We start from the raw sequence: 27,832 nt of genomic DNA, 5'->3' as shown, positions 1-27,832 counted from the left end.
AGACTACATGGCTATTAGGCCACTCAGTCCCTTTCTGAGTACCAGTCTGAAATAATGTAAAGCTGATAGAAATGTGCTCTAAATATTCATCTGGAGGAGTAGTGGATACTCACATAGCAGCTACAGTAGCAGCTACAAACCACCAGCCTGCCATGCACCTTGAGCTATATTCCTTTTCCACCTGAAAGAATTTCTTATTTCCCTTTCACTAGTTGTCTGGTGGTTAAGGATCTGTAAAAACAGGGATATGGATATAGCCATAATTTAACCACAAATATTTCAGCATATTTTCAGTTCAACTGTTTTAATAGAAAACAGAAGACCAAGATTGTGTAATATCTGCACACATAAACTGGACCTTCTTACTGCCAGGCTCAGCCTTGCACTGTTAGAAGTACTTTCCAGTGTAAAGCACCATTGCACAATGCCTGCTTAAAGAATCACGAGCAGGCCCTTTGATGGGTAGTACAGAGAGAGTTATAAAGCCTACTTTCCTCAAAATCTGCTCAATCACTATATAATCATTTACTTGCTGTTTGCAAATGTTAATCCAGGGTCAAGGTAATGGCTGTCTGACACGACACTTAAATTTATATAAAACCATGCCCTTTCAGCATTCATTTATGACTTTGGTGAGCTGCTCTGATTTTAAAAGCAGGCTGGCTTTATCAGGGCATGGGCACAAGTGATCTAACACTGCAAACAAAATGTTGCTTCTAGCTTCAGCTTTTTTTCTAACACTACTGCAGTGCTCTAATGCCCAAAATGAAGCAAGCACTACACCTGCAGACTGTAACACCATTGAAACAGATGCAGGAGTGGCCCTGGATTTGGTCAACAGACATCGCAGAGATGGTTATGTTTTTGGTTTATTCCGTGTTGCTGATGCACATGAACTACATTTAGTAAGTATGAACTTAAAAGCTGATTTACACAAGACCGTAATTTTTAACTAATGAGCCAGGTCATTAAGAGCTTACATTTATTGCTTTTACTAGAACAATATTGATGTAATCCAATGAATTAGCTGTGATTTACACCACCTCAGTATTCATTTGTATGCTTTATTGCATGTAAGCTTGATTTCAAACAATGCTGAATGGCCTCCCTTCTCTTGGTCAGTAAGATCTCAGAAGAGATGCTCTGAACAGCTTTATACAACTTTGGAAATTAATCTGTCCAGTCTGCTGTCTGGTTTCAGATATTAAACTCGAAATTCACATTTAGAAGATTTCTTTAATCCATGAATGTCTAACATCAATTAGATCAAAATATCCTGCAAGATTGGTATTTTGTTATTACCTTAATTTCAGAGATGGCTGAATAAACTGGTGGAATAGGAAAAAGGCAGAGGAAGTCAAAGGAGCTGCTACTCTGCAAAACAGGGGAGGGATTGGATAGAGAATCCCTATTCGTCATTTCTTATTTCCTTCTTATCTCTATTTCTGTTTCCCAGACAAGATACATAAGCCTTTCTCAATGACAGCCAAAATGACAAAACAAATAAATAGCTGAAAAAGCAACAGAATAAAAATGTCTTTAACTGGTAGCTTTTAGCTAGTAAAACTGGTATCCAGGCACACATGCACTGTCCCAGAAGTCTTTAACACTGGCATTTTCCCTACTTGATGAATGTCAGATTAACAATAGACATGTCTCACAGGTTATCAACAAATGGATAAGAGGGAACAGTTGTAAGTTGCAGGAAGGAAAATTCTGACTATACATAAGGCTAAAAAAAATCATGGAGAAAGTTGTTAAGTACTAGAATGGCTCAGAGAGGTTGTGGAATATCTGTCTTGGTGATACACAGAATGCAGTTGAAAATCTGAAGTTTCAGCTTTGCCTTGAACAAGGGGCTGGGCAAAATGACCTCCAAAGATCCCTTCCAGTCTGAACCCTTTCTATGCTTGTCAGCTCTGAAAAACCTTAATAGAGAACAGAGGAAGCTTCATTAAAGATTAAACACATAGACCTTCAAAAAAATTTCTTTCAGATCAAACTTCTTGTCTACAAACTCTTTTTTACTTGCACTTCTCTTCCAGGGAAATTCAACGGTCCTCTACTTAACTTTGGATGTGCTGGAAACTGAATGCTCTGTCTTATCCAGAAGACACTGGGAGTCCTGTGAATACAGTGACACTTATCCAATGGCAAGCACTGTCATCTACACCAACTCATACACCAACAATGCACTAACTTGACCTTCATCTGAACTGCCCAGAAATTTTTGTCACAAAACCTCCAAGTGAAGACTGGGCTTTAATATGGCTCATTCTAACCCAAAAGCTATCTAATTCTAGAATTGTTAAACATATGCTAAAGATTTGGGAAAGAACTGACTCTTCAAATCAGTATAGCTTTATTCAACTTGTTGTCTCAAAGGGACGATACTCCACATTCCACTGCTTGCAGCAGAACTTACGTTTTAAGGGTAATTTGCTGACAACTAAAGGGCACTAGAAATTATTTTTAAAGCATGTTCCTGGTATATGAGCCAGAAATACCAGTGGTTTATTTTGTCAGTTTCCTGTCATAACATTTGAGGGGTGACAATGTGAAATATCAGTAGTGTCAGTACACAAACAATATACAGCAATACTTGTCCTTTCTCTTGCACTCCAATGTTGAGAACTCCCTGTTCAAAACTTTTGTTGTGATACTATGTTGTGATACTATAACAAAACATAAAGTAGAAAAGTCAGGAGGAGAGGAGAGAAAGCATTTATTCTTTTATTTTAAATGGAGAAAAAGAATGGATGAAAATGTCCATCCACTTTTGACATAGATTTGTGTAACCTGGCATTCTAATTTCCCCTGCCATCTTATCTTACCCTAAATAAATATCAGGATGACTAAGAAAGCTGGTTCAGTTTTCCACTGTCTACTCAATTGTGCAAACTGACAATTAAAATAAAAGCTCTTGTAGAGAGAGAACTCATTTTATCTGAAGAAAAATTTGGAGTGGTACCTGATCAAACATTCCATTAATGACCACATCTGTTATTCTTAGAGGTACTGCACATTAAAAGAAGGTATAATTTCTATGATCGCCTACATCCAATTAAATCCAGGGAAAATAACATCGTAATCATGTATTCTTTTTTCCTCTCAGGACTTTGGGCAATGTAAGATTATCACATATACAAACCATCTGCTGAAGAAACCTCAACTATATGGATTTAATTGTACATTAAGTCCAGGTAAAATAACCACTGCTGTATGCCAATGCATACCTTAAACCAGCCCTCATACCAGAGTCTGTACACTACCAGTGTATGAAAACCGTAACAGATTCATTCATCTGCTTGTAATTCATATTTTAGATAATTCAAATGGAATGTTAAGAATGAGTAATAGAATTAAGGTTAGCCTTCTCCTCAAAACCAGACTTTATTGATGTCAGATGATATCACCATTCCAGTCTACCAAAATATGATAATGAATATCAGAACAAATGTAAACTTGGGAAGACTGCACGTTTGGGGATTCTAAAGTGATTTATAAGAATATCCATTTTCATGGGTTTGGGGTTTTTTCACATTACAGGACAAATCCATATTTGTGGAGCGAGGGACAGGTATTTCACTTCCAAGGAAATGCTGCATTTAAGTTCCTTATTATGAGTTCACATTAAAGGCATGGACACACTCCCAAGAGTATTAATATGTACTGTAATATTAGTAATTTTTTTTCACAGTCCCATCTGATGTAGTAGAATGCAAAGATTGTCCTGTGAAACTTGAAGCCTTAGAAGTCACAGAGCAACATAAAGATATTGCTGAAAAGGCCCTGAAGAAATTCAACAGTGAAGGCAACCACACAAGCAACTTCGCTGTGGATAAAGTTGAAAGAGTTATAAAGATGGTAAGTGGCATTTTCTCCTAGAATTACTTAGAAATTACACAATTTTGTGAGCAGCTGTAAGACCATGGGATCAGAACTCAAACCCTTCTAAGATCAGATCTAAGTTGAAGGTCCTACTTCAGCAAAGATTTGTTATCAACTTCAATTTAGGTGTGTGAAAGCAAAAGGATTTCTTATTTGCTAAAGAACTGTGGCAGTATGATGGCATTCAGAATTCAAGGCCTTCTTTGTGTACATATTTTAATTTTGAATGCCTATTTAGCTATCAAGACATACATGAGTTTATTTACTACTGAGCAGACTTTGAGATGGACAGTCATGTATTATCACAGCCATACATTTTGTCAGTTGCAGACAGACAATTTTTAACTCTTAGAATATTTAGCACATGGGTACAACAAATAGTGGAACATGCTCAACATAATTTAGACTCTTGCTGCAGAGCAAAGCAGTACTCTGAGGATGGGAGGTGAATTTGTGCTGTAACCCTTGAAGAACTTTTGGGTCTGCTAAATATCTACATGTCTAAGTGAAGTCAACATGAAGACATCCTTTGGGTGATCTGAAGTATATTAATAACAAAATTTTTTGTTGGTAGATACTTGGAGACTCACTTAAACAGCACAGGATCATTCTGCCAGCACATGTGTCAGCTCAGGACACCTCTGTAATGAGGTCCCATGGCTCCCACCATAATACATGTTGATCTTGGAAACTGCCTAAATGATAGCATGCCAAACCCACCTCCCTGCAGCTCAGAAACCTGTCAGTGTCCGGCACTGTAGCCCTGTGCACGATGTATCCCTACTGCCATTTAAAAAGGGATTGTTTTCACATTGCCTGGGTTCACGTGTTACTCCCCAAACACTTAGTTTTCACGCTTCACCATCTTCAGCTACAGCAACACTTTGCATTGTACCACTGATTTTAACACTCAGAAACTATGAACTACAATAAAAAAGCATACCATCAAGTACGTGCATGCACTTTTAACCAATTTAGTTAAACTAGTAAAACTTATGTGTGCACACATGCTAAGGACACCTTCAACACAGACTTGAAATAAAAGTACTGCTATAGTTGGAAATTAAAATGAAACACCTCTTTATGGATTTTAATAGGATCACAAAGGCTTTCTCCCGCGTTCATATGGAGTAAGGCCTTCTCAATAACTAATGCCCTGGACAACAGAGAAAGCAACACTCTCACAGTAGCTGGCAGAATTTCACCTCAAATCAACATCAGCACTGTAATACTATGCACTCTCATCTCTGGAAAGGGATGGTTGCCATCCAATAGATCTCTTTACTTTCACAGGAGAAGCAGTTCAGTTTAGGGAGAAGACTCTAAGGACACTACTTCCTAAAAACGCAGGCTGTAAAAGTACAGATTTTATAACACACACATACTAAACAAAGAATTAAAGCAAGTGTTCTTGGAAACTGTAAGGGTGTGAGATATAAATTATCTAACCTATTTCTCTTGCTGAATATGTTATGTGCACGAATGTTTCAATGGGACAAGTAAGGCAAGCATGAGGTAGATAGGATTTTGACAATAAGATGATGTACGGTTGCTCTGAAAATTACAAGATTTTAAATAAACTTCTTTGACCTCTTGCTTTCAGACTGCCTCCCGTGAAGGTCACATTTTAGGATTCTCTATAAAAGAGACCAACTGCTCCAAATCTATGCAGGAAACAGATCAGGCACTGGAATGTGATTTTCTGCATGACTGGCACGCTGTAAGTAAAGTCTTAGAATGAGAACTGATATAATGGGTGGTACCAAGAAGGTTCTACCAATAAATTTTCAAGTGTTTATTATAAGCATGTACCCAAACTCTAAATATCCAGCATGTCCAAGCCCAGATCCTAATTTTACATCTACTCCTTTATCTTCTATAAGGAAACAGTCTGAACTCTCAAATATTAATGTAACTGGAATTTGGCATGCAGAAGGTCTAGAGTTTTTCAGGTTGTATCTGGCTTTTGCATTCAAATTGTGGCAAATCCCTAGCAAATCATACATGCTATGCCCATAAAAACTTTTACACCAATATGAGTCATAGAACCTGAAAAAAATACATGTCTTATGTCATCCCAGTGAGCTCAGGGTCACTTTTTTTCTCTACTGCAGAGGAATGGAGAGTGGAATAATTCAAGCTCATCTGCAGAAAACTACCAAAGTATTCTCTTCACCCCATTTTTCCATTACTATAATAGTCTACACCAAAGAAACAGCTAGGCAAGATCTCATAATTTCAGAATAAATTATTCCCCAGAAACTTAATTGAAATAACTAAATAAAACATGGAAAAAATAAAATATGTAAAACTTTTGGTTTATATACATACGTCACCTTCTCTGGCTTTTTATACTCCAGAAGACTGAAAAAGTTGGTGAATTAACTGTTAAGGGAACCACAAGTTCACTGGAACAAAGCACAAGCCAGATGGCTATGGAGGGTCTGAATTCTACTCTCAGTGCTGCCATCGCTGCTGTTTGTGTGTAAAATGCCATTACCATTTGCAGTCACCGATTGTAACGGGCTACTAATGGCCCTCACAAATATCAAGATAAAGCATCCAGAACAGAGAGCACACACAACCCGTCACCTGAGTTGTGTGCTCTTTCACATGAGCAATTCCACACACAATGACTGGACAGCAGGAGAAAGTCACAGGAAACAGGATGCTAAGGGAAGTAATGTAAAAAATTACAACAAATTGCTTTTTAAAAAATAAATGGAAGAAAGCTCTGCCTTGAGCTTTGTCTGAAGCAGCATAGCTACACATTGCCAGGTTTTGAGAGCTTCAAGCAGAATTACAGAATAGTCCAATATGAACAGATGTTTGACAGGCAAAGACACTAAAAAAAAGTAAGAAAAATCAAACACCCAAGGGTACTTATTTTGGAGGCATCAGTAGCTGGCCAATCTCTCAGATACCAAAAGGGAAGCAAGATGCAGAGTACTAGCCCTCTAGGTACACATGGCAAAGTGCATCTAGAGTGCGTCACACTCTAGATGAAGAACCCTCAAAAAGAGCCCTCAAAAATGGACATATTTTAATCATTATTAATCACTGACAAGCATTGGTTGGAAGGCTAACTGGCTAACTGGCTAAATTACGTGAACACAGGTCAAAGGAATAGCCTAACTTGTAAAATGTTGAACATTCAGTAGTTTGAATTAATTCCATCACAAGAACCCAGATGTGCATTGTGAGTTTTTTTCCTTGTCTTTTGCTTAGCACACCGGATTCTGCAAGGCAAGAATTATCAGTGATGCAGATGAAGCTGATGGAATAGATATAAACTGTGAAATCTACCATCCCTGGGTACGTACTCAGTTATGGACACAAATCTGGCTGTATCCTCATGCAGGTTACAGCAACCTTGCTCAGTCAAGACTGGCAGATGATTGTAACATTCATGCCAATTTTCTATTGCCCGGGTGTGATGCAGCACATCAGCACAGACTGACCTGCAAGTCCTAGGTCAATCAAAGGATGAATCAGAATTGAGCTGTCCCTACTATTCCTTCCAAGTGTGTCTTCTCTCAGTTCAATCACTTGACTAAGTGTGAGAAGAGATTGACAAATTCAAAGAAATTTTAGAAAGCAAGAGAAGGGGAGACGATCATTATTATATTTGGTATTCCAGTTTATATCACAACAGCTACTCCAGTGTGGACTTATTTTGTTTTGATCTACCACAAATATTTCTCAGCTGGTTATATAATTTTGACATGGTGTACTGTTTCCAGCAGATTTTCAGTAAATTGGTATTTTATTATCTACTCCTTCTCCTCCATCATGAAAAAATGCAGATTTTTTTCCTTAAAGATCATCAGAGTTATGAATGCAAACCTACTAACTCTCATCTCTCTCTTTCTCATAAATTTCTTCTGCCCTATCAACACCTGATTAATTCTTCCTCCCTGGTGTTTTCATAAACAGCACCATGGCTGTGGACGAAGAGGGAAATATCCACACAGACATCCCCATTATCATCATCATTTTGGTCACAGACATCACCATAAGCATCACCACAGACATGAATGTCCTCCCTCTTCTCAGTCCAGACCTGAAGACCCTGAGCATAATCCCAAATCCAACAAGGAAGATCAAGATGGCAACGAAGAACCTTCTTCTCCCCCTCCTCTCCATGATGAACCAGACTACCACCATCCTACCCCATCTCCTCAGGGAACAGATCATGACCACCCTCCTCACCATCATGGACCAGATCATGACCACCCTCCTCACCACCATGGACCAGATCATGACCACCCTCCCCACCACCATGGACCACCCTGTCCTCCTCCCCACCATCATGGACCAGATCATGACCACCCTCCTCACCACCATGGACCAGATCATGACCACCCTCCTCACCACCATGGACCACCTTGTCCTCCTCCCCACCATCACGACCACCCTCCTCACCACCATGGTCGCCCTCCTCATGGCCCAAGTCACCACCATCCTCCTCACCACCACGGACCACGCTGTCCCCCTCCTCCAGGACATCCTCCCCATCACTGTCATCACTATCACAGACACCATCACAAGACAAGCATACCAGGAAAGTATTTTCCATGCCACGTAACAGGAGCTGTCTATCGCATCCCAGTTTTAAGCCAGCAGGATTCTCTCACACCTCCCACTGCAAACTTTCCTGAGCTATCCCAATGCAACCTTTACTTTTGCAGCATTGGCTCAAAACTAAAGGAAACGGCAGAAGTTCCAGGCTTTCCAGATCACCCTACACAATCGGAATCATGCCCTGGAAAACCTAAATTTGACCTTCCAAAAATTTTGCCTTTATTTCCTCGTAGTCAATGAAAACAGCACATGGAGAAGTGGGAAAAGCATTCAGTTTCTAGGAAGGAGAATCACTGAAAATAATCGTTAAGTATTTCAACCTGCTTCTTCATCCTGGCTTTCTCAAGCTCCACTGTAACTAAAAGGCTCAAAATTCTGAGTCCTTCAGATAATGGGAATGGGTAAAAACCTCCCAAGAAAACAATGCTCCTTCAGTTCTAACAAAAAGGAAAATTCTGAAATAGTGAAAATTACCATCTAAAATCTTTCATTTTTTTATCATTCATAGTTATAATGTACTGCTCCAAAAAATCTGACCTAGATGAAATTTGACTGCTTCCCATAAAAAATGATACATGACACTGCATTCATGCTTTATACAGATTAAAAGAAAATAAAAACATGCAAGTATTTTTTTCTTGACACAGTGTGTTTTGTTTGTTTGTTTGTTTTTTACTACACATAATTAGCTATTAGATATTGAACTAGAAATTATATTAAAAAATTAAGCTATTCCACACAGCAAGCTCTAGCATAAATTGACTAATGGTGTTTGGGTTAGCACTGTTATCTAGAAGAGGTCTGAGAACTGTTAATGACTTGCTGTCTCACTGCAGGGTGGCCTGCACAGGTGCTTCTATCACTACAGCTGCTGGTGGTGATACACAGAAATATTGCAGTCAAGGACAGCCCTTCTCAAGTAGTTCATAATTGCTCTCAAGGGAAGAGAAAAGCAGATGCATGTAATAACTCTTTCATGTAAATGTTTTCTTTATTGCTGAACTTTCCTCACTGGAAACTGAGTTGGGAGAAGCAGGAAGAAAGAATAGTGGTGCCTCTTTATACTCCAGCCCCCTTCAAGGTCGAGTCCATTCAGACTGTCCAGGGACCAGAAAGCTGGTTCAGAACAGCTATGTCATAAGCAAGAATATGGGATTAATCTCAAAAAAGTTAGTAATTTGATAATCCAAATAGCTTTTTAATGGCATAAAGCAAAATACAGTGCAAGTGCCACATTGAAGAAAAAGAAACAAAATGATGACTCAGTGTGACTGAGTGAAGACTGACTAATTTTTAAAAGTCTCTTATCATGTATGAACAAACTTATTTCTGGTGCAGTTTATCCACGGTCTCTAAAATACATTTTTTTTAATCAAAACTTGTAGCAAGTGTGGTGAGTGGCCCTGGCTGTGTGCTCTGTCACTGCCCTTCTCAGCCAACAGGGGTGAGAAAATATAGCAGAAGGCTCATGGTCAAAGTAAGGACAGAGAGATCACTCAGCAAATATAGTCACAGGCAAAAGTGACTGGACTTGGGGAAATTGGTGTATTGCTAATCAAAGTAGAGTAAGAGAATGAGAAATAAAATCAAATCTTTAAAATACCTTCTTCTCACCCCTCCCTTCTTCGCAGGCTTAAATTTACTCCTGATTTTCTCTACCTTCTCCCCAATTGATGCAGAGGGATGGGAATGGGAGTTGCAGTGAGCTCATCTCATGTTGCTTCTGCCCCTCTGTTTTCCTCAGGATAAGGACTCCTTACACTCTTTCCTTGCTCCAGCCGAGGATCCCTCCCATTGGAGGGAGTCCTTCATGGACTGCTCCAGTGTAGGTCCTTTCCATGATGTGCAGTCCTTTAGGAGCAAACTGTTCCAGCATGGTGCACTCACAAGTCCTGCCAGCAAACCTGCTCCAGCACAGGCTTCCACAGGCTCCCAGCCTCCACTGGGCATCCACCTGCTCTGGTGTGGGGTTCTCCATGAGCTGCAAGTGGATCCCTGCTCCACCACTGACCTTCAGGGGCTGTAGGGGCACAGCTGCCTTATCATGGTCTCTTCCATAGGAAAATCTCTGCTCCATAGCAGTTCCTCCCACACATTCTTCATGGGCCATGGGGTTTGCATAGCTGTTTTTCTCACAGATATCTCACTCTCCTCTTTTTTGCCAGTTCTTTTTTTTTTTTTCCTTAACTTCCCTTTCTCCACTAAGTTATCCCAGAGGCACTACCACTAGCACTGATGGACTCAGTCTTGGCCAGAACCTGATATGTCTTGGAGCTGACTGGCATTGGCTCTATTTGACATAGGAGAAGCTTCCAGCAGCTTCTCACTGAAGCCACCCCTGTAATCCCCTGCTATCAAAACCTAGCCACACAAACCCAAAACAGCAATACACAGCTGGAACACAGGAGTCATGGCAATCCCAAGGTGTTCACAGACCCAAAGCAAAGCTATTTGGTGCCAAACACAGGAGACAAGTACCAGATGTTCTCAGCCAGTTCTAATCCTGGCTTGACCAGACTCAGATGACGGTGTTCAATCCTTTGTTCTTGGGTGTCACATACCTGTAACAATAACAAAGCACTATGATCACTGACAATCCATGGTCCAGGCAGTCTCCACATGGCAGCAGAGATGGACTCCAATAGGACCATGAAGGACAAGGTCTATCAAGTGCTATTGAAAGGTTACGTGACATTCAACCATATGCATCTGTCCAAAGACTTTTCAAACACATTCTGAGTACCATAGTTCTCAGAACTGTAGCAGCCAGAACACTAAACAGATCTATAAAATTTACAAGGTGGTTGTCCAAAACTTCATTGCCACTGTGACCTTCTTGGGTGTTTTATTTAAGCCTTGTAAAATTCATTCTCAGTTGTAGTTTAGGTGTTAAGAAGTCAGAAAGCAACAGTCACTTCTTTCTCCTTTGCTTTGCCTAAACTGGTCCCCAGCTGCAGCTATTTATCCTGTTATCTTGATGGCAGGTGGATAACCTTAGTGTCATTCTGGTGAACAAACAAAGTTTATTTAGATAAACTCAGAAGTTTATTTGCAGTATAAACAGGGTATGATGAGAACCAACCAACCCCAGCAAACCACTCATTCTGTTTACTTAACTATTGCTCCTGAAAAACAGAAGAGGTGACTAAAATCCTGTCAGGCATTCCTTTTCCATTTGGTTTTTAAAGAGCCTTCTAATTCAGGGGGCCTTTTTCATCCAACTATGAAGGCCTTCATTATACTAGCACTGTGCTGTAGTTTTTTCTCTAGCAAAGCCATTCCTCTTGCATTTGAGTTTTCGGACTGTGATGACCCCGACGTCTTTAAAGCTGTTGACGCAGCACTGAAGAAATACAATGGAGACACAGCAACTGGTAACCAATTTGCTCTATATGTGGTGATGGAAGCCAAGAGAACTGTAAGTAGACTTTGCAAAAAAAAAAAAGCCAAAACAACAAATTTGAATTGTTTATGCACTCTGAATCAGTTTATCTCCATCTTGTTTGTAAGGGGACAAGTATGACAGCACAGTGTCTTTCAAAAAAGTTTTAAAAAATCAAAGTAACTTGCGCAGTAAGATACTTGTTCCCATGACAAACAGGGATGTATACTATGTTTTTATCAGCAGAACTCTGTGTGCTAGAGAATTGCTTATTAATGTAAGGACTAAAGAACAGAAAATTTCTATCATCAACACTCTGTTCTCTTTTTCTTTATTGGGAATTCTACCCCTTTCCATCATCTGTAAGGTTTTCAGACCAATGTCAAAACCACACTTATTAAAAAATATGAATATAATCTTGACTTGGGAAGAGCTGGTGTCACACATAAAAACGAATCACCTGATAAAGTTTGGCAATATTCTGAATTGTTTGTGAATACTATTTGATTGACACCACACCTAAGTCAAAGATCTATCTAAAAGCACTAGGTGGTATTTTAGTCAAATAGGGTGACAGCTAAAATTACAGAAGAAAGAAGAATGCAACATGATCCTTTGCCTGAGTCCTTCTATATAGACTTAATCTAACAAAATAGTATTTACCTCAGAGAGTCATACAAAGATGGTATTACCATAATAATGACAAGCATTATTTTACTTGAAAATAACATTAGCATTTTTTCCTACTGGATTGTACATCCTACTGGATGTAAACCACAAGACAACCAGTGTTAGAAATAAAATTTTGCACTCCAAAATCACAAGACACTTTTACCCAGATAGAAATTGATCTTGGAAAGGAGCCATACATTGCTAAACACAGCAAACTACCCACATTTCCTGGCACTTGCCCTCTCGTGCTCCTGTTTACACACTGGGGAGATTTTAGCATGTGGAGACAAAGAGTAAAATAAGAAAAGACTTTATATAATTAATATTAAGTAAATGAATAGTCTCACTGCTCTCACTGAACTGCATACATCCTTAACAACAGCCAAATGCAAATATCTCTATATCAGAGCTGTGGTACCATCAACCTTCCTTTTGCTGGTGTTCCAATAGGAGAGATAGGAGTTTCAGAATTTTATCTTAAACAATTTTTAAGAATACATATTTATTGCAATTATTATTCATCTTTCCTTCTCCAGATATCTATCTTTCCTTTTCTTAAAAATATGAAGTGGAAATCAATTATGACTTTGAATATTGATCTGATTATGATGTTAAGTAAAAAACAGAGAAAAAGAATCTGCAATAGAAATCTCTTCATATTTGAGATTCTTTTTCTAAAAAAGAGGACAGATTTTACTCCTCACTAGTCTCACAATGTTGAATGCATTAATTAAAGAGCTGGTTATTACATATTCATGTACATTCATTATTGATAGGGTAATAAAACATAGAAACTGAGTAGTGAAAGACTAAACCTGCCCCAGTTAAAGGCATAGCTGTTCATAATAATAATAATGAAATAAACTAATAGCAAGTAATACAGAAACAATGTCTTTTCTTATTTTATTTACTTACTGAGTTGATTTATTCAGATTTAGAACACTCTAACAGAGAACAGAATTTTGCTCTTTTAAAATCCCAAATACTATAATCTAATGTAGTTCTATAAAATTCAATTTCTACCTGCTAAGGATAAGTCTGTTATATTTTTAGAGCTTCTTTTATTCTTTTTTACAACCATTATATGAGGTTCCTCCACACTTCTTCGTACTTGTAACAATACACAACAGGAATTCAGAGAAGGCAGAATATAATTCTGTGTCTACATCAGTGTAAATCCAGCATATGCCAACCACACGAACTCAGCCTTATTTTTTTTTGGTAGCACTTAGGCAAAATTATCATTTAATCCTCCCAGCAGAGACAAAGAACAATAACTGGCTATTTTAGAATAATCAGTGCTAAACTACAGCAGCTGCCTGTATTTGAAAAGTCACATTGGTAGAGCATTTTTAGTAGCTGTAAAAGGTTAGTAACTCTGACTTTATATCTTCTCTAAAGGATGAACCACAAACGTTACAGTGTTGTCACTGTCACATATAGACACTGGCCTACTACTTAGTTTATGGCTGGGCCAAACTTTGCTTAATGATTTTATTTCATCTTATGGGATTCCTGAGGCTGTCCTGCCCTGCAGCCCAGCCTTCAATGCTTGTAGAAAACCGCAGGCAGTGCCCAAGGCTGTCTCCAGAGCACGTTCCTGCTCACCCTTCCCAGGCAGCTGAAGTTCCCTGGCACCACCGAGCAGAGGCTGCTTGGGCACTGCCAGGCTGCCTGAGGGCTGCTGGTTCTGGGCTGCCAGGGGAGCTGTACAGAAGGAGAGTGGACAGATCTGGGAGGAGGCCAAGAGTGAGGGCGAGGGAGTCAGACAGAAGCACAGTCCAAGTGGCAATTATGCTAACTATCCAAGCAGTCACCCAAAATGACTTTTTTTGGAGTACATTTGAATGAGAGTATAAAACTTAACCACTTCTTTTTAGTTCTAAACCCATTGGTACTACAGGTCAAAATGAAGGTACTTGAGCATATTGTATCTATTATATTAACATATTATGATTGTAGGTAAGGGCTAAGTAATATAATTAGGTAAGTTAATATTTGAACTACCAAGATCTGAGAGACCAGCAGCTAATGGGAAAACATACAATGAAATTTAAAGTAACCAATGAATATTATTTACATTTTTGAAATTCTTATCTTTTCACTTGATTTATTACCATGCAAATGATGACACGTGTATTGTTTTAATCCAGGCAGGTCCTGACCCACAGTTCTATGTAAAATACAGAATACTTGAAAGCACTTGCACCACTGAGGAAAACAAACACTGGCAACATTGTCATTACAAAGTATCTGCAGATGCTGTAAGTATCTGTTCTCTTTACAAATTCTCTGTGAAAACATCAGCATAATGACCAGAAAAGCAATTGCCTGGGGAAAAATACAGTAGAATTAACTTTTTAAGCTGCGTTGCTTTTGAGAGTTTATATGACTACAGTACAGAAATGTTTACAACCCCAAAGTTAACCATTAGAATCCTGAGTTTTCTGTTATAATCCTGAATATATGCAGAAAGAAACATTTCAGTGCTTCAATATGATGATTCACAATAAACTCAGCATAAGATTTGTGCGCTGTGAGAGTGTAAGGACTGTAAAACTTGGTATTAATTATGTATAATGGAAACTTGCACAACCAAATACTGACATGGAAGCCACTATGGCAGAAATGTTGGCAGAGGGCTTTCAGGTGTGCCAAGTGTGTCTGGCTTGTGCTACCAGAGCAGCACCTAGGGCAGGTACAACAGGGACACACACTGCAGGGACACTGCACATTCCCAGGGGATGGCACTGCACACACAGTGCAGGAAGGGATGGTGGTGACAATATAATTTGAATCTATGTGAAATGGTCATTGCTGCATATCTTGTGCCAGCAGAGAGGAAAATGGATCAATACATAGTTTATACAATCGTTATTCATGAGCATGTGTTCATTTCCATTATTCAGATTGTAAAGTCTTTAGTTAATCAATACACCATAATCATACAAATGTAAGCATTCAAGTCATCTGCTCAGTTTGTCCCCTACTTTCCTCACCATCAATAAAACTGATCCTTTTTCAGTAACAAAACAGCTAGTTAGACATTACTACAAATATATACATGAATCTCTTCCCAAAAATCAGTCTGCAACTGTAAGCTGTGTTCAGTATCTAAAGCACTGTGTTTTTCTTTAGCAAGTTTCAGACAATTGTTGCCATATGTTTTTGCAGAAAACAGGAGAATGCACAGCTCGAGTTCATATGAATGATGCTGATAAAACAACTAATGTTTCACAGGAGTGCAAAATTTTCTCAGGTACGTAACTGTTTGGGACAGCATTCAACAAAGACATTGACAAATAAGAATGGAATAAATATAATACTGAGACTTTCAGGTAATTTTAAAGGTAGAAGCTCCTCATCATTCTAGTCAGACATTTATAAATAATTTTTTGTAAGCAACTATATATTAAAGATAAAAATTCACTTCATTGTTATACATATACAGACTAAGTCAGTGAAGCACAAGCAGTTTCTGCCTAGGGTAATAAAAACCCTAGCATGTGTGTGTGGTAAGTTTCTTTGAGCACTAGACTTATGCCAAGTTAAAATTTAGTTTGCTTAAGACCAAAAGCATACCAATAACTTAAAAGACTAGGTATAACTTGTAACAATCACAATTCTTTCTGTCCTTACTTAAGTATAAAATTGTCGCAGGAATTATTAGAAAAAACTTTGTATGTCAAAATTGCGCCTTAATTTTCTCCAATCTAAAAATGACTGAATTATTCTGCTAAAGTTTACCAAAATTAATATTTACCCTAAACAAGAAAAGAAAAATAAATACATTTACAAAATAAAAATCTGGCAGTGATATAATTATGTAAGAGACTGATCTTTTAGACCTTAACAATAAGCAGCACTACATTTTTCACCTATAATAACACATTCATATATGACTATTACATTCACATAGGAATTTCCCTTATTACAGACATTGTTCTAAAGCTTTCCAACTGAGATCTCTATGCCTGGTGTTCTGAAAGACATACCCAAGCTTGCTTTAATATATACACCTAATTATTAACTACAGAAATATTCACCCCAATTTCTGAGATGTTTGGCAGCTGGTATTTGTTTTTTGTTCCTAGCTATCTTGTTTAAAGCTGAAACGGCTTTACCTACAGCCAGTGTACTTCTAGGAACTGCAGTACATAATCTCCATGTTCTGCACCGAATAAATGCTACATTTGTAGGGCAATGGTGACACCTAGTTGCCAGCAAAAGTTGTGGGAATCCCACAGAGAACACACGGGAAATTTGCATTTGAATCTTTGCTTAGAAAGCAAAAAAATTCCCATATATAAATTAAATTAATCAGGTATTCAGCCTAAGGAACTCATCTCTCCTTACCAAGTTATAGCAACTCTGAAAAAAGAATACATGTTTGTTCAGCATAGACCTTATGAAAGTGCTGAGACCACAGTTAGAAGTGGGTGTGCTGTTGGTTCATTATCTCCTTTGTGACTACTGAAAATGTGGTCACACCTTTCTGTAAGGTATCTATTTGTCATTACTGAGTCAAAACAAGACATACTAAAAATATGAAGGGCCAGACTTCGGTCACATCTGACAAAGGAGGGATTTCCCCACCATATTGGTAGCACTCTGTTCAGCCTCTTTGGTGGAACAGTTTGATCTAACTGACCCTGGACTGGTTTCCTGGCTGGTGCAAACTGACATAACTTCATTTAAGCCAGTTTCTGCCAGCTGAAGAGCAGGCACACAAATTTTACTTCAGTTCCATAGAGACCACATATTGTCCTACTTCCATTCTCAAGCTCACTGACTTGTGAAATTGATTTATGTACTGAACTATAAAATTAATTTATGAAAATCCAGTCCATGATTACTAGAAAGGAAAGAGAGTTAATAGGATTAGTAGTACGAAACAGGAGTTTGAGCATCCCTGTCAGGCTTGTCTACCCACAGCCAATCCAGCTGGTTAAGCCTGAAGGGTAGCACCAAGTGGTAACTGGCAGCCACAATGACTGGCAGGAACAGCAGAATAGTCCAGCCACAGTCTCTGGGGCACTCAGAGTCCCAGCAGCTCACACAGGTAAGCCAAAACCCTTCTGCTGAAGTCCCCATCCTGAAACATGGTGAGGACAGCAAGCAGCTGCGCACTGTGGGTGAGCTTTGAAGAATCTGAAAACCATCCCTTTAGTTGTAGCCTCCACTGGTTCTTCCCTGGCTTAATGAGTAATGTACCTTCCTTAACGAAGTCAAAACTACACACAAGGTTTTTCTGAAATTCAGTAATTGCTGGAATGGGGTTCACTGCCAAAACCATGCCTGGACCCTACGGTCATGGATGGTGCCTGCCACCACCATCAGAGCATGTTCTTAAATATAAAAATGTCTTTGAAACGGGAATATAGGATTTGCTTATCATGCAAGTTAAAAGCAAAAAAGGTTCTTGCTCACTTCCAGATAGGAAAAACAAAAACCTAAGGCATGAAGCCCTATGTTTTTTGTTTGTTTCTTTTCCAGATGTGTCAAAGATAAGACTTTCTGAGGCTCCATGTCTTGGATGCTTTCATCATATATCAAGTGACGGTTCAGAAGTGTCAGAAATTCTGAAAAAAACCATTCGAAAGTTTAACAAGCACAGCGATGAACCTGCCCTTTTTAAGCTTGTGGAAATAAAAGAAGCTAAGAGACAGGTTTGTGCATGATTTTTCTCTAAATTTTACCACAATAATCCAACCCAAAGCAGGTGCCTTGTTTGTTTTGTATATGTTTCTGATATTAAAGTGGCTTATGATTAATAACAAAGCATACAAAATACATATAAAGGGTAGACTCAATAAATAATTATCTTCATTTATAAGGGATCATCAACAGTTATGTACTGAATTTTCAGACCTCCCAACTGATAGTATACACATTTTTTTTCTTTATCTGCAGTTGTTTCTAAACAGTGTTTAGCACCAGTTTATTTGCATTCTGTGCTGGCACATACATCAGATTCTCCTGGGTGCTTCCTTCGGCCTTGCCCTGAGGCTCCAGCAGGAGCAGATCCCTCCTAGGGGCTGAGCCAAAGCTGCCAGCCTGCATAGATGTCTCACACACTCCCCACCCTCTCAAAGAGCAGCAGGCATCTCTGTTTCTGCAGGCAATAGGGCTCATTTGTCAGGAGCTGCTATGTGCTATAGGACAGGTAAACTTCACATAGGAAAAATAGGTAAGAGAGCCTAAAAACCCAACATTCCACTTGCTGTAAGATTTCTGCTCATGAGAATATCTGCTTTGCAAGAAATGACTACTCAAATTGCAGAAATTCTGTGTCATCTGGTATTCCATGCGAGAACTCCTTCCCTGTGAAAGGCTCTCCTATGGATTGGTGTGACATTGCTAGAAAGTAAAGCTTCTTACTCGGTTTTTAACTAGTGTACAACTCAACAGTAAATACAGACCCTTTTCTTTGAACCTGTACATATATACTTAGCCAAAAAGCAACTTCTGGTCTCATGTCAGTTTGACTCATGATTTAAATCAGACCGTCCTCTTTATATTTACTGATGGCAGCAATCCTCCTTGCTGAAAGACAAACTTGCACAACCTTTAAGCCACAGGACAAAACGTTGCAGACAGACTGCAATCCAGCAGCTGGAAAGACAACCATCATGTCACCTCTGGCAAACAGAGAGAAGCCAGAGCTCTCCACTTCAATTATTTGGGATAAAATATATATTTGATTGTTTTTCCTTTCAAAACAAATGTTACCTAGCCCAACATTATGATTTGGAGAGGTTTCATGGGCGAGAAGAAGTAGCCACTGTTAGGAAAATAGAACCACTTCCTGGAGAGAAAATTTTAAAAAAGGGTTATGAACTTGGACAAAACAGTGTGTATGGGAAGGTAAAGCCCAGGATAGACACAATTATGGGTAGATGATAAATGCAGAACACTCAACAAAAAATGATACCAGCAGTACAAGGTTACATTATTCAGATACTGTTTCACTGTGTCCCCTGCTCAGGAATGCAGGGCTTGCCAGGCTGTGTTACTGTAGTCATCTATCTAGACCAGCTTCCTGTCACGGGGAGTAATAAGTAACAGATCTTTGGAGGAAAGCATAAGAAACCCAGCAGTGTGAGGCTGCAGGCTTGCCAGAAATGGACACCAAATACAAAGTGCACTGCTAACAAAAGCAGGACTTAGTTTATATTTTGTACTGCCAGGACAAGATTTTTTTGCTGTCCATGAACACGCTATGGTTTAATGAGTGCAAAATTATTTGATAGATAGAAGGCACTAGATGAGTAGTTTTGCTTTCTTTGCTAATCTCATTTAATAGTTTAACTTTCAAGTTTGCATAACCTAAATATCTCTTTCAGGTGGTAGCTGGATGGAATTACATAATCAGATATGAAATGGAGGAGACTAATTGCTCCAAAGACCAATTCCAAGATTTAACTCCAGAATGCAAAATCACTTCTAGAGGTGTAAGTAATCTTCAAAATCTGTTTATCAAGAAAATATCACATTAACAAATAATCATTTAGATCTGACTAAAGAAAATATTTATAGTTGTGATTCATTTAATGAACAAAGTTTAAATCCAGTCTTATATACAACTATCCATTTATGCAACTAGGACATTCATGTCTTCTGAATCAGTGACTAAGAGGATCATTGAAAGGTTTACAGATCACACTACAGAATCTAACCAGTCTTACCCAAATAATAAATCCCTTGAGAAGTTTCTACCCTGATATTCAAGGAGTTACTCATGTACAACCCAAAAAGTGATAATTAAAATATGCAAAATTTCCAGCATAATTATTCAAATTTTCTCAGAAAAGTCAGTAGCTGAACTATTACTTCACCTTTACCACGGTCCAAATAATATCTTAAAAAGAAATTTATTAACAAATATACATAATCCAGCTAAACAGTGGTGGATTTCACTGACCTGGAACTGAAGCAGCTGCTCCAAAAATAGAAGCTTCCTCTCTCAACTGACCTCTCTGAACCAGCTCACGAAGGGATCAGAAAAATGATTTTGCAAACACAAGGCAGAGGGCAGGAATGCAGAGTCACTATGAACAGTGGTGGTAAACGAGAGGGGACAGACTGGCATCCATTTCAGCTGTGGAGGAAATGCACCATTGAGTGTTACATTCAAGAGCCACTACTGTTCAAAAATTACTCCTTGTACATCTCAAAAATGTTTCAGAAGTATTGATCAAAAAAGGAAAGAATGACAACACTGGTAAATAACAGAAGTATGAGAATCAGACTAGCTGAAGCAAATCCCTCCACTACCCATGTGCTCTTAAATCTTAAGCAAGTTCCTTAACCTGCTTGAGTCTGAGTTTCCCCAGCTGTCACCTAGAGGTGATGACTTCTGTCGCCTCACCTACTGCAGGAGCGCTGCCTCACTCACATACTGCCTTCGTCAGACATTAGATCATGAGGAATTATTTCCTGAACTTGCTAGTAGATTATTGAGAAGCATTATTAGAATACCATATTCCAAGAATATTCCATACCTTGGAATGACCAAATTCCACGGAAGTTTTCTCATACCTTTATTTAGCTCTGTACTATTAATTTTTAAATGGGAGGGACAGAATTGCACTCTATATTCAACACACATATGAACCACTGAGTTATACTGGGACATTATGTCAGTCCCTTTAACCTGGATAATAAGCCTTGGCATTATTCTTCATTAGTTTTTCTAAAATAAAAGTAGTTTTCTTATAATTACATTTTCAAGTAATTGTTGTAGCCCTAAGGTCTTAATCCCAAATTTTAAGTCTTCCTTCTTATTCTACAGTTAACTGGGTTTCTTTAGTCTTTGATAAAGACTTCCTTTGATAAACATTTCTTAAAATCTCTTTATATCAAGAGGTCTTTTTACCCACCCTTGTTGATTCTTTGCAGAAGTTTCTTTTAGGGTATTTTTTTCTCTGAGTGGTCATTTTGATTTAACTAGGAAGGAAGGAAGGAAGGAAGGAATTATTAGAAGCATGCTTGACTTATTCTCTTGGCAGGAAGGTATTAAGATGTGAGCTTGTTCATTATTTCTAAATAACATGGAGCTGTTTTGCATTTTTGACTCCAGCGTGTAGCTAAATGTGAGGCCAAAGCGTTTCAGAATCTTCACGCAGAGATTGTGGATACCATCAGTGACTGCAAGATTCCAGGTACATCTTAAGAACTACTAGTTTTGAAAGTTCCACAGTTTCCAGCATCTTTTGTTGTCATGAATTGTTACTTTTTCCTCCAGTCTATCTGGACACAGATACTGTTCCATGTAAAAAGTGCTGCATTCTCACCCATTCAGACTAGGTTTTCTTCAACATACAAATTCACTGCCAGTTATATGCACCTCTTGTTCACCCAAATCAGGTCTTTCCATACATGTAGCTGTTCCCTCTCCTGGCTACCTACAACTGGAACATGCAACTCTCTTTTCTTCAAGAAAATTTTGAAGTTGTTTCCATCTCATAGACCCAAATATGAAGAATTCCAGAAAGCAGGGCTTCATTACAGTTTTTCCCAGCCTTTATCTACATCAAATCTTGTTTCTCAGAACTGAAACCAGTTGTTCTCTTTCAGTTGAAGAAACGGTAGATGCTGCCATTTGCCCAGGTTGTCCAAGGACTATCCCAAATGACAGTCCAGAACTGAAAGAACCACTGAAGGTTTCTATTGAGAAGTACAATTCAGAGAGCAACGATGATTTCTACTATAAAGGTGGAGAAATACAATCGGCGACAGTCCAGGTTGGCATATATCACAGAAATGAGGAACAGACATGACATTATTATTGGCCTGAGCTGAATGTTACCTAAAGTTTGTATTTAGATTCGAAATAATATCTTTGTCTAAGTGCTGATACATGTGGTAACTGAAATATCCATGTAATTCTTCCTGTAAAATATTATCCATATTGGGCTTGCATTCAAAAATTATTCAAAAATTTCCCATCTCTTGAATTTTCTTTTTTTCTTAAAACAAAATTATTTTAAAAGTATGTGAAGAAGGTTGGCTCAGAGCATTTGATTTCTGTGTATCTACCCTACTTTTTACCTTTGTAACATATCTGAAAGCATAAAAGATTTATTAGACAGGACTATTCCCTTGATCCACCACACCAATATTCCCAATGTTGTTTTAAGCAGTGTCTACCCTACAGTTGTTGTATGGTCCAAGAAGTGAGGTGTCTTAATTTCCCTTAGAAATCTATTATTTAATATACTGATTGTGCTGCTAATAATACTATAGCTAGATTCAGAAAAGGATATCTGTGCATAAGTTAATACATACAGATAAATAGAGATAAATAGAGATAAATAGATAAATTTCTTGATAAAGAATGAGGAATCAGGAGGATAATATTGGTCAGCATTTGTATAAGCCTTGCTTACTGTCCCAGCATATCAAAACAGAAGTTTAGGATCGAATTGAAAATTCAACAGTGGAGTAGTTCAGAAAATACTTGGTCATAACGACTCCTGAGCATTAGGTGTCATTGGAGAAGGCACTAAAAGCACGCCAGAATTTTTCCAAATAGCTTGTATTATCTTACTGATAATATCTGTACATTTTCTTCTTTCAAAGTTTTTTTTTCCCTTCTGGCTTTCCCTATCATGACTGATATTTGCATGCATACACCTTTAAAATAGATTTCAGGGAAATAGAATTTCATGTCTTGCCTGATGTCCCTGAAGGAAGGTATTTTATTTCAAGCTCTGAAAAATACTAAGAGAACTCATAGCAGGCACATTCTTGAACCCATGCTGTTTCTCTCTTTAATGCATTTGGCAAATAGGTTAATTTTCAACTGAGCCTGTTCATCACACACTTTGTTTTATTCACATTCCACTTTTCTGACATCATATTTGGCTCTCTACAGTGCTATCACTAATGATTTCATCTGCTACTAATGAAATTACTACAGACATTTAATAATGGGCCTGATATTATTCTGACCTTTTCTGTTTCCTTCAGCTTCAATGCTAGAATTTTTGAGAATAGGAACTGGAGTAAATAAGTTACCCAATTAGAAGCAGATAAGTTTACTGCCAAATACTGTTCTTCACATATGTTGGCCCAGTGGTTAGGACTTGTAGAATACAAGTAGTATAAGCTTGTAGAAAATCATCTTTCCTGTGAAATCTTTCCAATATAATGCCTTTAGCACAGAAAACCTTCTTGCTAATTTTTCAGGTGGTTGCAGGAAAAAAGTATCAAGTAAAATTTACAGTCTGGAAGACAAACTGTTCTAAGAGTGAGTTTGAAAAACTTAATGAAGACTGTACAGCCACATCAAACAGTGTAAGTAATGACAATCCTGCCAACTGTAATGTTTCTAATGGACAAATCCATTTGCATCAGAAACTGTGAATGCTTAAGCAAAATCACATCCTTGGTTCTATTACCTCTTTCAGTAAACTTTTGTTCCAAGAAGAAGGGCAGCTTTCACTGTTTGTAACCAAAGTTAAGAAAACCTGAAACTTAACCTGCAGCTGCAGGATCAGTGCTCACTGCAAAACCAAATGAACTTTCTTTTGATAATAATCAATCCAAGAAAGGAGACAAGAATGCTGCTGCCAAATGAAATAGCTGCAGTACTCCTGACTGTGGACTTGCAGTTAAGGAAAACATGAGACTGAATTGTCAATTGTGTGCAAAGGAATGACATTTTTGGAGTGCATGCCATGCTGTTGATGATGGGAAAATGTGTTCCAGACACTGGAAAGGAATGCTGATAGGGCCAGAAATCATTGGCAAGGGAGTTGTTTGGGGAGAGGGCTTTTATTTCCCATCTCTTTTCCCACCATATGAACAGGACTTACCTGTGAGATTTTAAAATCTGTTAGTGCAGCAGGCACTAAAAAGAAAAAAATAAGGCTTTATTTCCTTTTCCCAATTTTTAGTAGAAGAAACACCATAAACAAAAAATATTTCTTAGGAATGTCATGAAGATTATGCAGTTAGTGCCCAAAAAGTGATGGAAATGAGAAATGCAATTTTCAAGATCCAATCTGAAATACAAAGTTAAATTAAAATGTTCACACAGGCCTTGAAAAGCTAAGCTGTGATGTGCCCCAATACAGAAGTATTCATCACTAAGATAGATTTCATAATTATTTGGTTAAAGTTCCAAGGATTTTAAAGTATTATTTTAAAAAAAAAGTTTATTTTTCAGGCCCAAGTATCTCCCTGTGTCTGAAGTCTCTTTGCTTTAATGTGCTGGTTTTTGTTTGGTTAACAGGCATCACTGTCATGCAATGCACAAATTCACGTGATTCCATGGGAGGATAAAATCTATCCCCAGGTGAACTGCACTGAAGGGCAGCAACTGGTAAGATTCTTCTTCATTACTCATCCGAATAAGCAGAGTGTAGGACAAAGGCTGACAATAAATTCTTTATCCATACCAAATTATCCCGTATTTTATACCAAAAATAAAGGAGCATGGCTCTTTTAACAGCTCATTCATGTTACACTCTTTTCTCTCACCCTCTGACCTCAATAACCAGTTACATCAAATCACTTTCACCACAAGGTGAGACAATGGCCAACAGGGTGATCACACAAAGACATTGGGACGAGGAGAAGTTCTGCCTGTTGGCTGCTCCTCTGCATTGTCAGTTAAGCTCTGGAGTATCGAGCCCCATCAAATCCATCAAATTGCTACTCACACTAGGTTTGAAAGTCAAAATTAAAATGTATTTGCTGATACAGTAATTATACCCCACAGACTTCCAAAGAATCTGTGAACCTTTCCATATTAGTTGAGTGGCACCTACTGCAGCTGTCAGTCTCTGCACAGGGATCTTCCAATTTTTTCCTACTCAACTCCACGATGAATTAGTCCTGAATGCGAGCCAGTTTGAAAATCTCACAATGGAATACAAATAGTTTTTATTATCAGATATTTCTGAGGATTGCAGAGACTCCAGTGTGACACAGAACAAAGACAGATTACTCTGCCCTCATCATAACTAATAACTTCACTGTGCTCAGCACCTTCATAACTACATATTCATTTGTTACGTATCAACTAATGTCTCTCATCTCTATTTTCACTATAATATTTTATCCACATCAACTTTCAAATTTAGCTCCAACCCAAATAACTTTGATTTGCAGCTAGATAATGATCAGAGACTTTGGAAGAGAGAAATGAAACTCGTGTTGGACCATGACTGTACACCATGTATTCAGCCTTTGTCTTCCAGTTGAACACTGATGAGCGAGTAGGGATGACTCAATAACAACAGAATGTTTGATATTATCAGCTTTAATCCCTGTGTGTCATTTTCAGGCAGTATTCTGAAATGCATGTGTCAAATCTAAAAGTCAAAAATTGAATTGTTATATTTTATATAAAAAAATGACAGAGAACTTCTGTATATTCTGCCATTGATACAACTCAGAGATGTGTTAACCCTCAGGCTAAATTGGTTCTATGCATGGTTCTATATGGTTCTATATATGGTTCTAACACTCTAATAAGTGCTGGGACCTTTAGTCCTAGAATCCTACCGTATTGTTCATAAATTTAAACCAGTGCATGTGTTTTGTTCTCTGTACCATAATTCCTCTCTCACACTGACAAAATTTCAGTGATACAGAATTTTTTTTTTTTGCATATATAGCTACTAAAATACTTCAGTTATTTGGGAAGATGTTTATATTTGTATGCTTATCACAGAAGTGAGAATTATTTAGATTTTAGTTTAAAAATCTGCTAAAAGATTAATGTACTGCAATGAGCCAGCTTCTGCATTTCCCACATATGAAGCAATTGTTCTGTTTCATGTAACAAATGTAGCTACTATTGCAATGTTTTTCAGTTGTTCTTTGCAAGAAGGCCTCCTGGATTCACACCTTTCCGGAGCATGCCGATGCTAAATCAGCCACCTGCAGTTTCATCTGCTGATAAAAACGAAGGAGAAAGTCAAAGCCCTGGCACAGAAACAAGGAAAGATGATGGACAGGAACCACAAGGTGAAGGTGAACCTGAGCATCAATACAGGCACAAACATAGGCATAAGCACAGGCATGGAGTTAAAAAGGGTCGTGACAATAACAAAAGGCATAGGCATGACATTGGCTGTGGGAGCAGAAATGGCCATGGGTGTGGGCATAAAAAACACAGTAAAAAGAATAAACATAAACATCCAAACTCCAGATCTTCTGAGGAGTCAAATGAAAGGGGTTTTAATCAAAATGAAACCTTCCCATCATCCAGTGCTGAAACTGCACTGGAGCTGATTAGTACAGGGGTTGCATGGGAGGAAACCAGTAGACCTGCAGAGCCACTAATTCTTCCTGATACTTCTTTATTTAATGGATTGTCAGATCGCCCAGAATCTCCTCGCCCCAGATGTCCTGGAAAACCATGGAAACAACTTATGGGCTTTCCAGCCCCTCCTAGCTTTCCCAGAGAATTCACAAATGAGGATCTCTTGCCTTCTGCAGCAGAAAACATCAATCCAGCTACAGAAAATGTGGAAGATTTTGATCTCTCAGATGCTTTAGCGTAATTCAAACATTGTAGGACCTTTTTCAAAATGTTACATAGAAAATAAGAAGAATACTGCCTTTTGAAATGTATAAAAACATGAAGAGGCAAAAGCTCTGTTAACTAAAATACTCAAGTAGGTCACCAGCACTTCTGGGGACCTAAGACCATATGGCAATACTGTGTATTTGCATATATTTGCAAATATGTAAATCAGTGTAACTCATCTGCCTCAATTTTCTATTAGCACAAACTGAATCACTGCATCAAATCTTACTGTACTATATTTAAAACAATGGCAGAAAGAATTTTGCAGATTACATGAAGAATCTTAACCAAATATGGATAAAACAGAAGACAATACAGAACAAGGGAGCCTTTCTTAGATATATGAAATATTTTTTCTCTAATTTACTGGAGTGGATCATTTAAAGAACAAACAAAACAAAGGAACCTTTTTACCTGCTAATTTCTTTAAACAAATAAATATTGCCACCAGTCTATCACTAGTGGTTGTTCTGTTGGATGAGATAACAGGGACAGCTAAGAGAATCCTAAATAAAAGCAGGTTTATTATTCCCTATACATATTATGTTAACTACCTAGAGAAGCACATTGATTGGCAGATTTTCATTCAGCAGAGATACACAAATACTACAGATCAGATGACAAAATTACAAATTCTTGAGACACCTAAAATATGTGTGCCTTCTTCCCTTATTAGGTTGTGCATAATTTTGGGACTGGACTAATTTTTCTATTCTGGGTATCTTCAAAGGCTGAGATTTTGGTCCAATGCATTA

The 27,832-nt window shown here is 38.1% G+C and overlaps 2 protein-coding genes across 3 annotated transcripts; both read left to right on the top strand.

The window, feature by feature from the left end:
- Nucleotides 1-531: 531 nt before the first annotated feature.
- HRG (histidine rich glycoprotein) lies at nt 532-9,117 on the top strand. Its single transcript, XM_056498686.1, has 7 exons — nt 532-905; nt 2,046-2,153; nt 3,116-3,203; nt 3,701-3,867; nt 5,495-5,611; nt 7,120-7,206; nt 7,828-9,117. Exons 1-7 carry the CDS (start codon nt 708-710, stop codon nt 8,713-8,715), a joined length of 1,653 nt encoding a protein of 550 aa, XP_056354661.1. The 5' UTR covers nt 532-707; the 3' UTR covers nt 8,716-9,117.
- Nucleotides 9,118-10,661: 1,544 nt separating this feature from the next.
- Nucleotides 10,662-27,532, top strand: KNG1 (kininogen 1). 2 transcript variants are annotated; one of them, XM_056498684.1, is made up of 11 exons: nt 10,662-11,893; nt 14,683-14,793; nt 15,704-15,788; nt 18,026-18,198; nt 19,876-19,983; nt 21,612-21,693; nt 22,109-22,275; nt 23,723-23,830; nt 24,771-24,860; nt 26,359-26,518; nt 26,867-27,532. In XM_056498684.1, exons 1-11 carry the CDS (start codon nt 11,699-11,701, stop codon nt 27,049-27,051), a joined length of 1,464 nt encoding a protein of 487 aa, XP_056354659.1. In that variant the 5' UTR covers nt 10,662-11,698; the 3' UTR covers nt 27,052-27,532. The 2 variants fall into 2 exon arrangements, with proteins under 2 accessions (XP_056354659.1, XP_056354660.1); XM_056498685.1 differs by having other exon boundaries at nt 11,536-11,893; nt 26,359-26,512.
- The last annotated feature ends 300 nt before the right edge of the window (nt 27,533-27,832 follow it).

The sequence above is a fragment of the Oenanthe melanoleuca genome, chromosome 9 (assembly GCF_029582105.1).
Source record: "Oenanthe melanoleuca isolate GR-GAL-2019-014 chromosome 9, OMel1.0, whole genome shotgun sequence".
NCBI classification, from domain to species: Eukaryota; Metazoa; Chordata; class Aves; order Passeriformes; family Muscicapidae; genus Oenanthe; species Oenanthe melanoleuca.
The sequence above is the reverse complement of the archived record's forward strand: the minus strand, read 5'-3'. Positions and strand labels throughout refer to the sequence as shown.

Bases quoted from the DNA above. Each gene is read 5' to 3' on its own strand.
- HRG (XM_056498686.1), top strand. From the start codon at position 708: ATGTTGCTTCTAGCTTCAGCTTTTTTTCTAACACTACTGCAGTGCTCT. The intron at 906-2,045 runs GTAAGTATGAAC...CTTCTCTTCCAG, and splicing joins ATGCACATGAACTACATTTA to GGAAATTCAACGGTCCTCTA. The intron at 3,204-3,700 runs GTAAAATAACCA...TTTTTTTCACAG, and splicing joins TAATTGTACATTAAGTCCAG to TCCCATCTGATGTAGTAGAA.
- KNG1 (XM_056498684.1), top strand. From the start codon at position 11,699: ATGAAGGCCTTCATTATACTAGCACTGTGCTGTAGTTTTTTCTCTAGC. The intron at 23,831-24,770 runs GTAAGTAATGAC...TTTGGTTAACAG, and splicing joins GTACAGCCACATCAAACAGT to GCATCACTGTCATGCAATGC. The intron at 26,519-26,866 runs GTGAACCTGAGC...ATGGATTGTCAG, and splicing joins ACAGGAACCACAAGGTGAAG to ATCGCCCAGAATCTCCTCGC.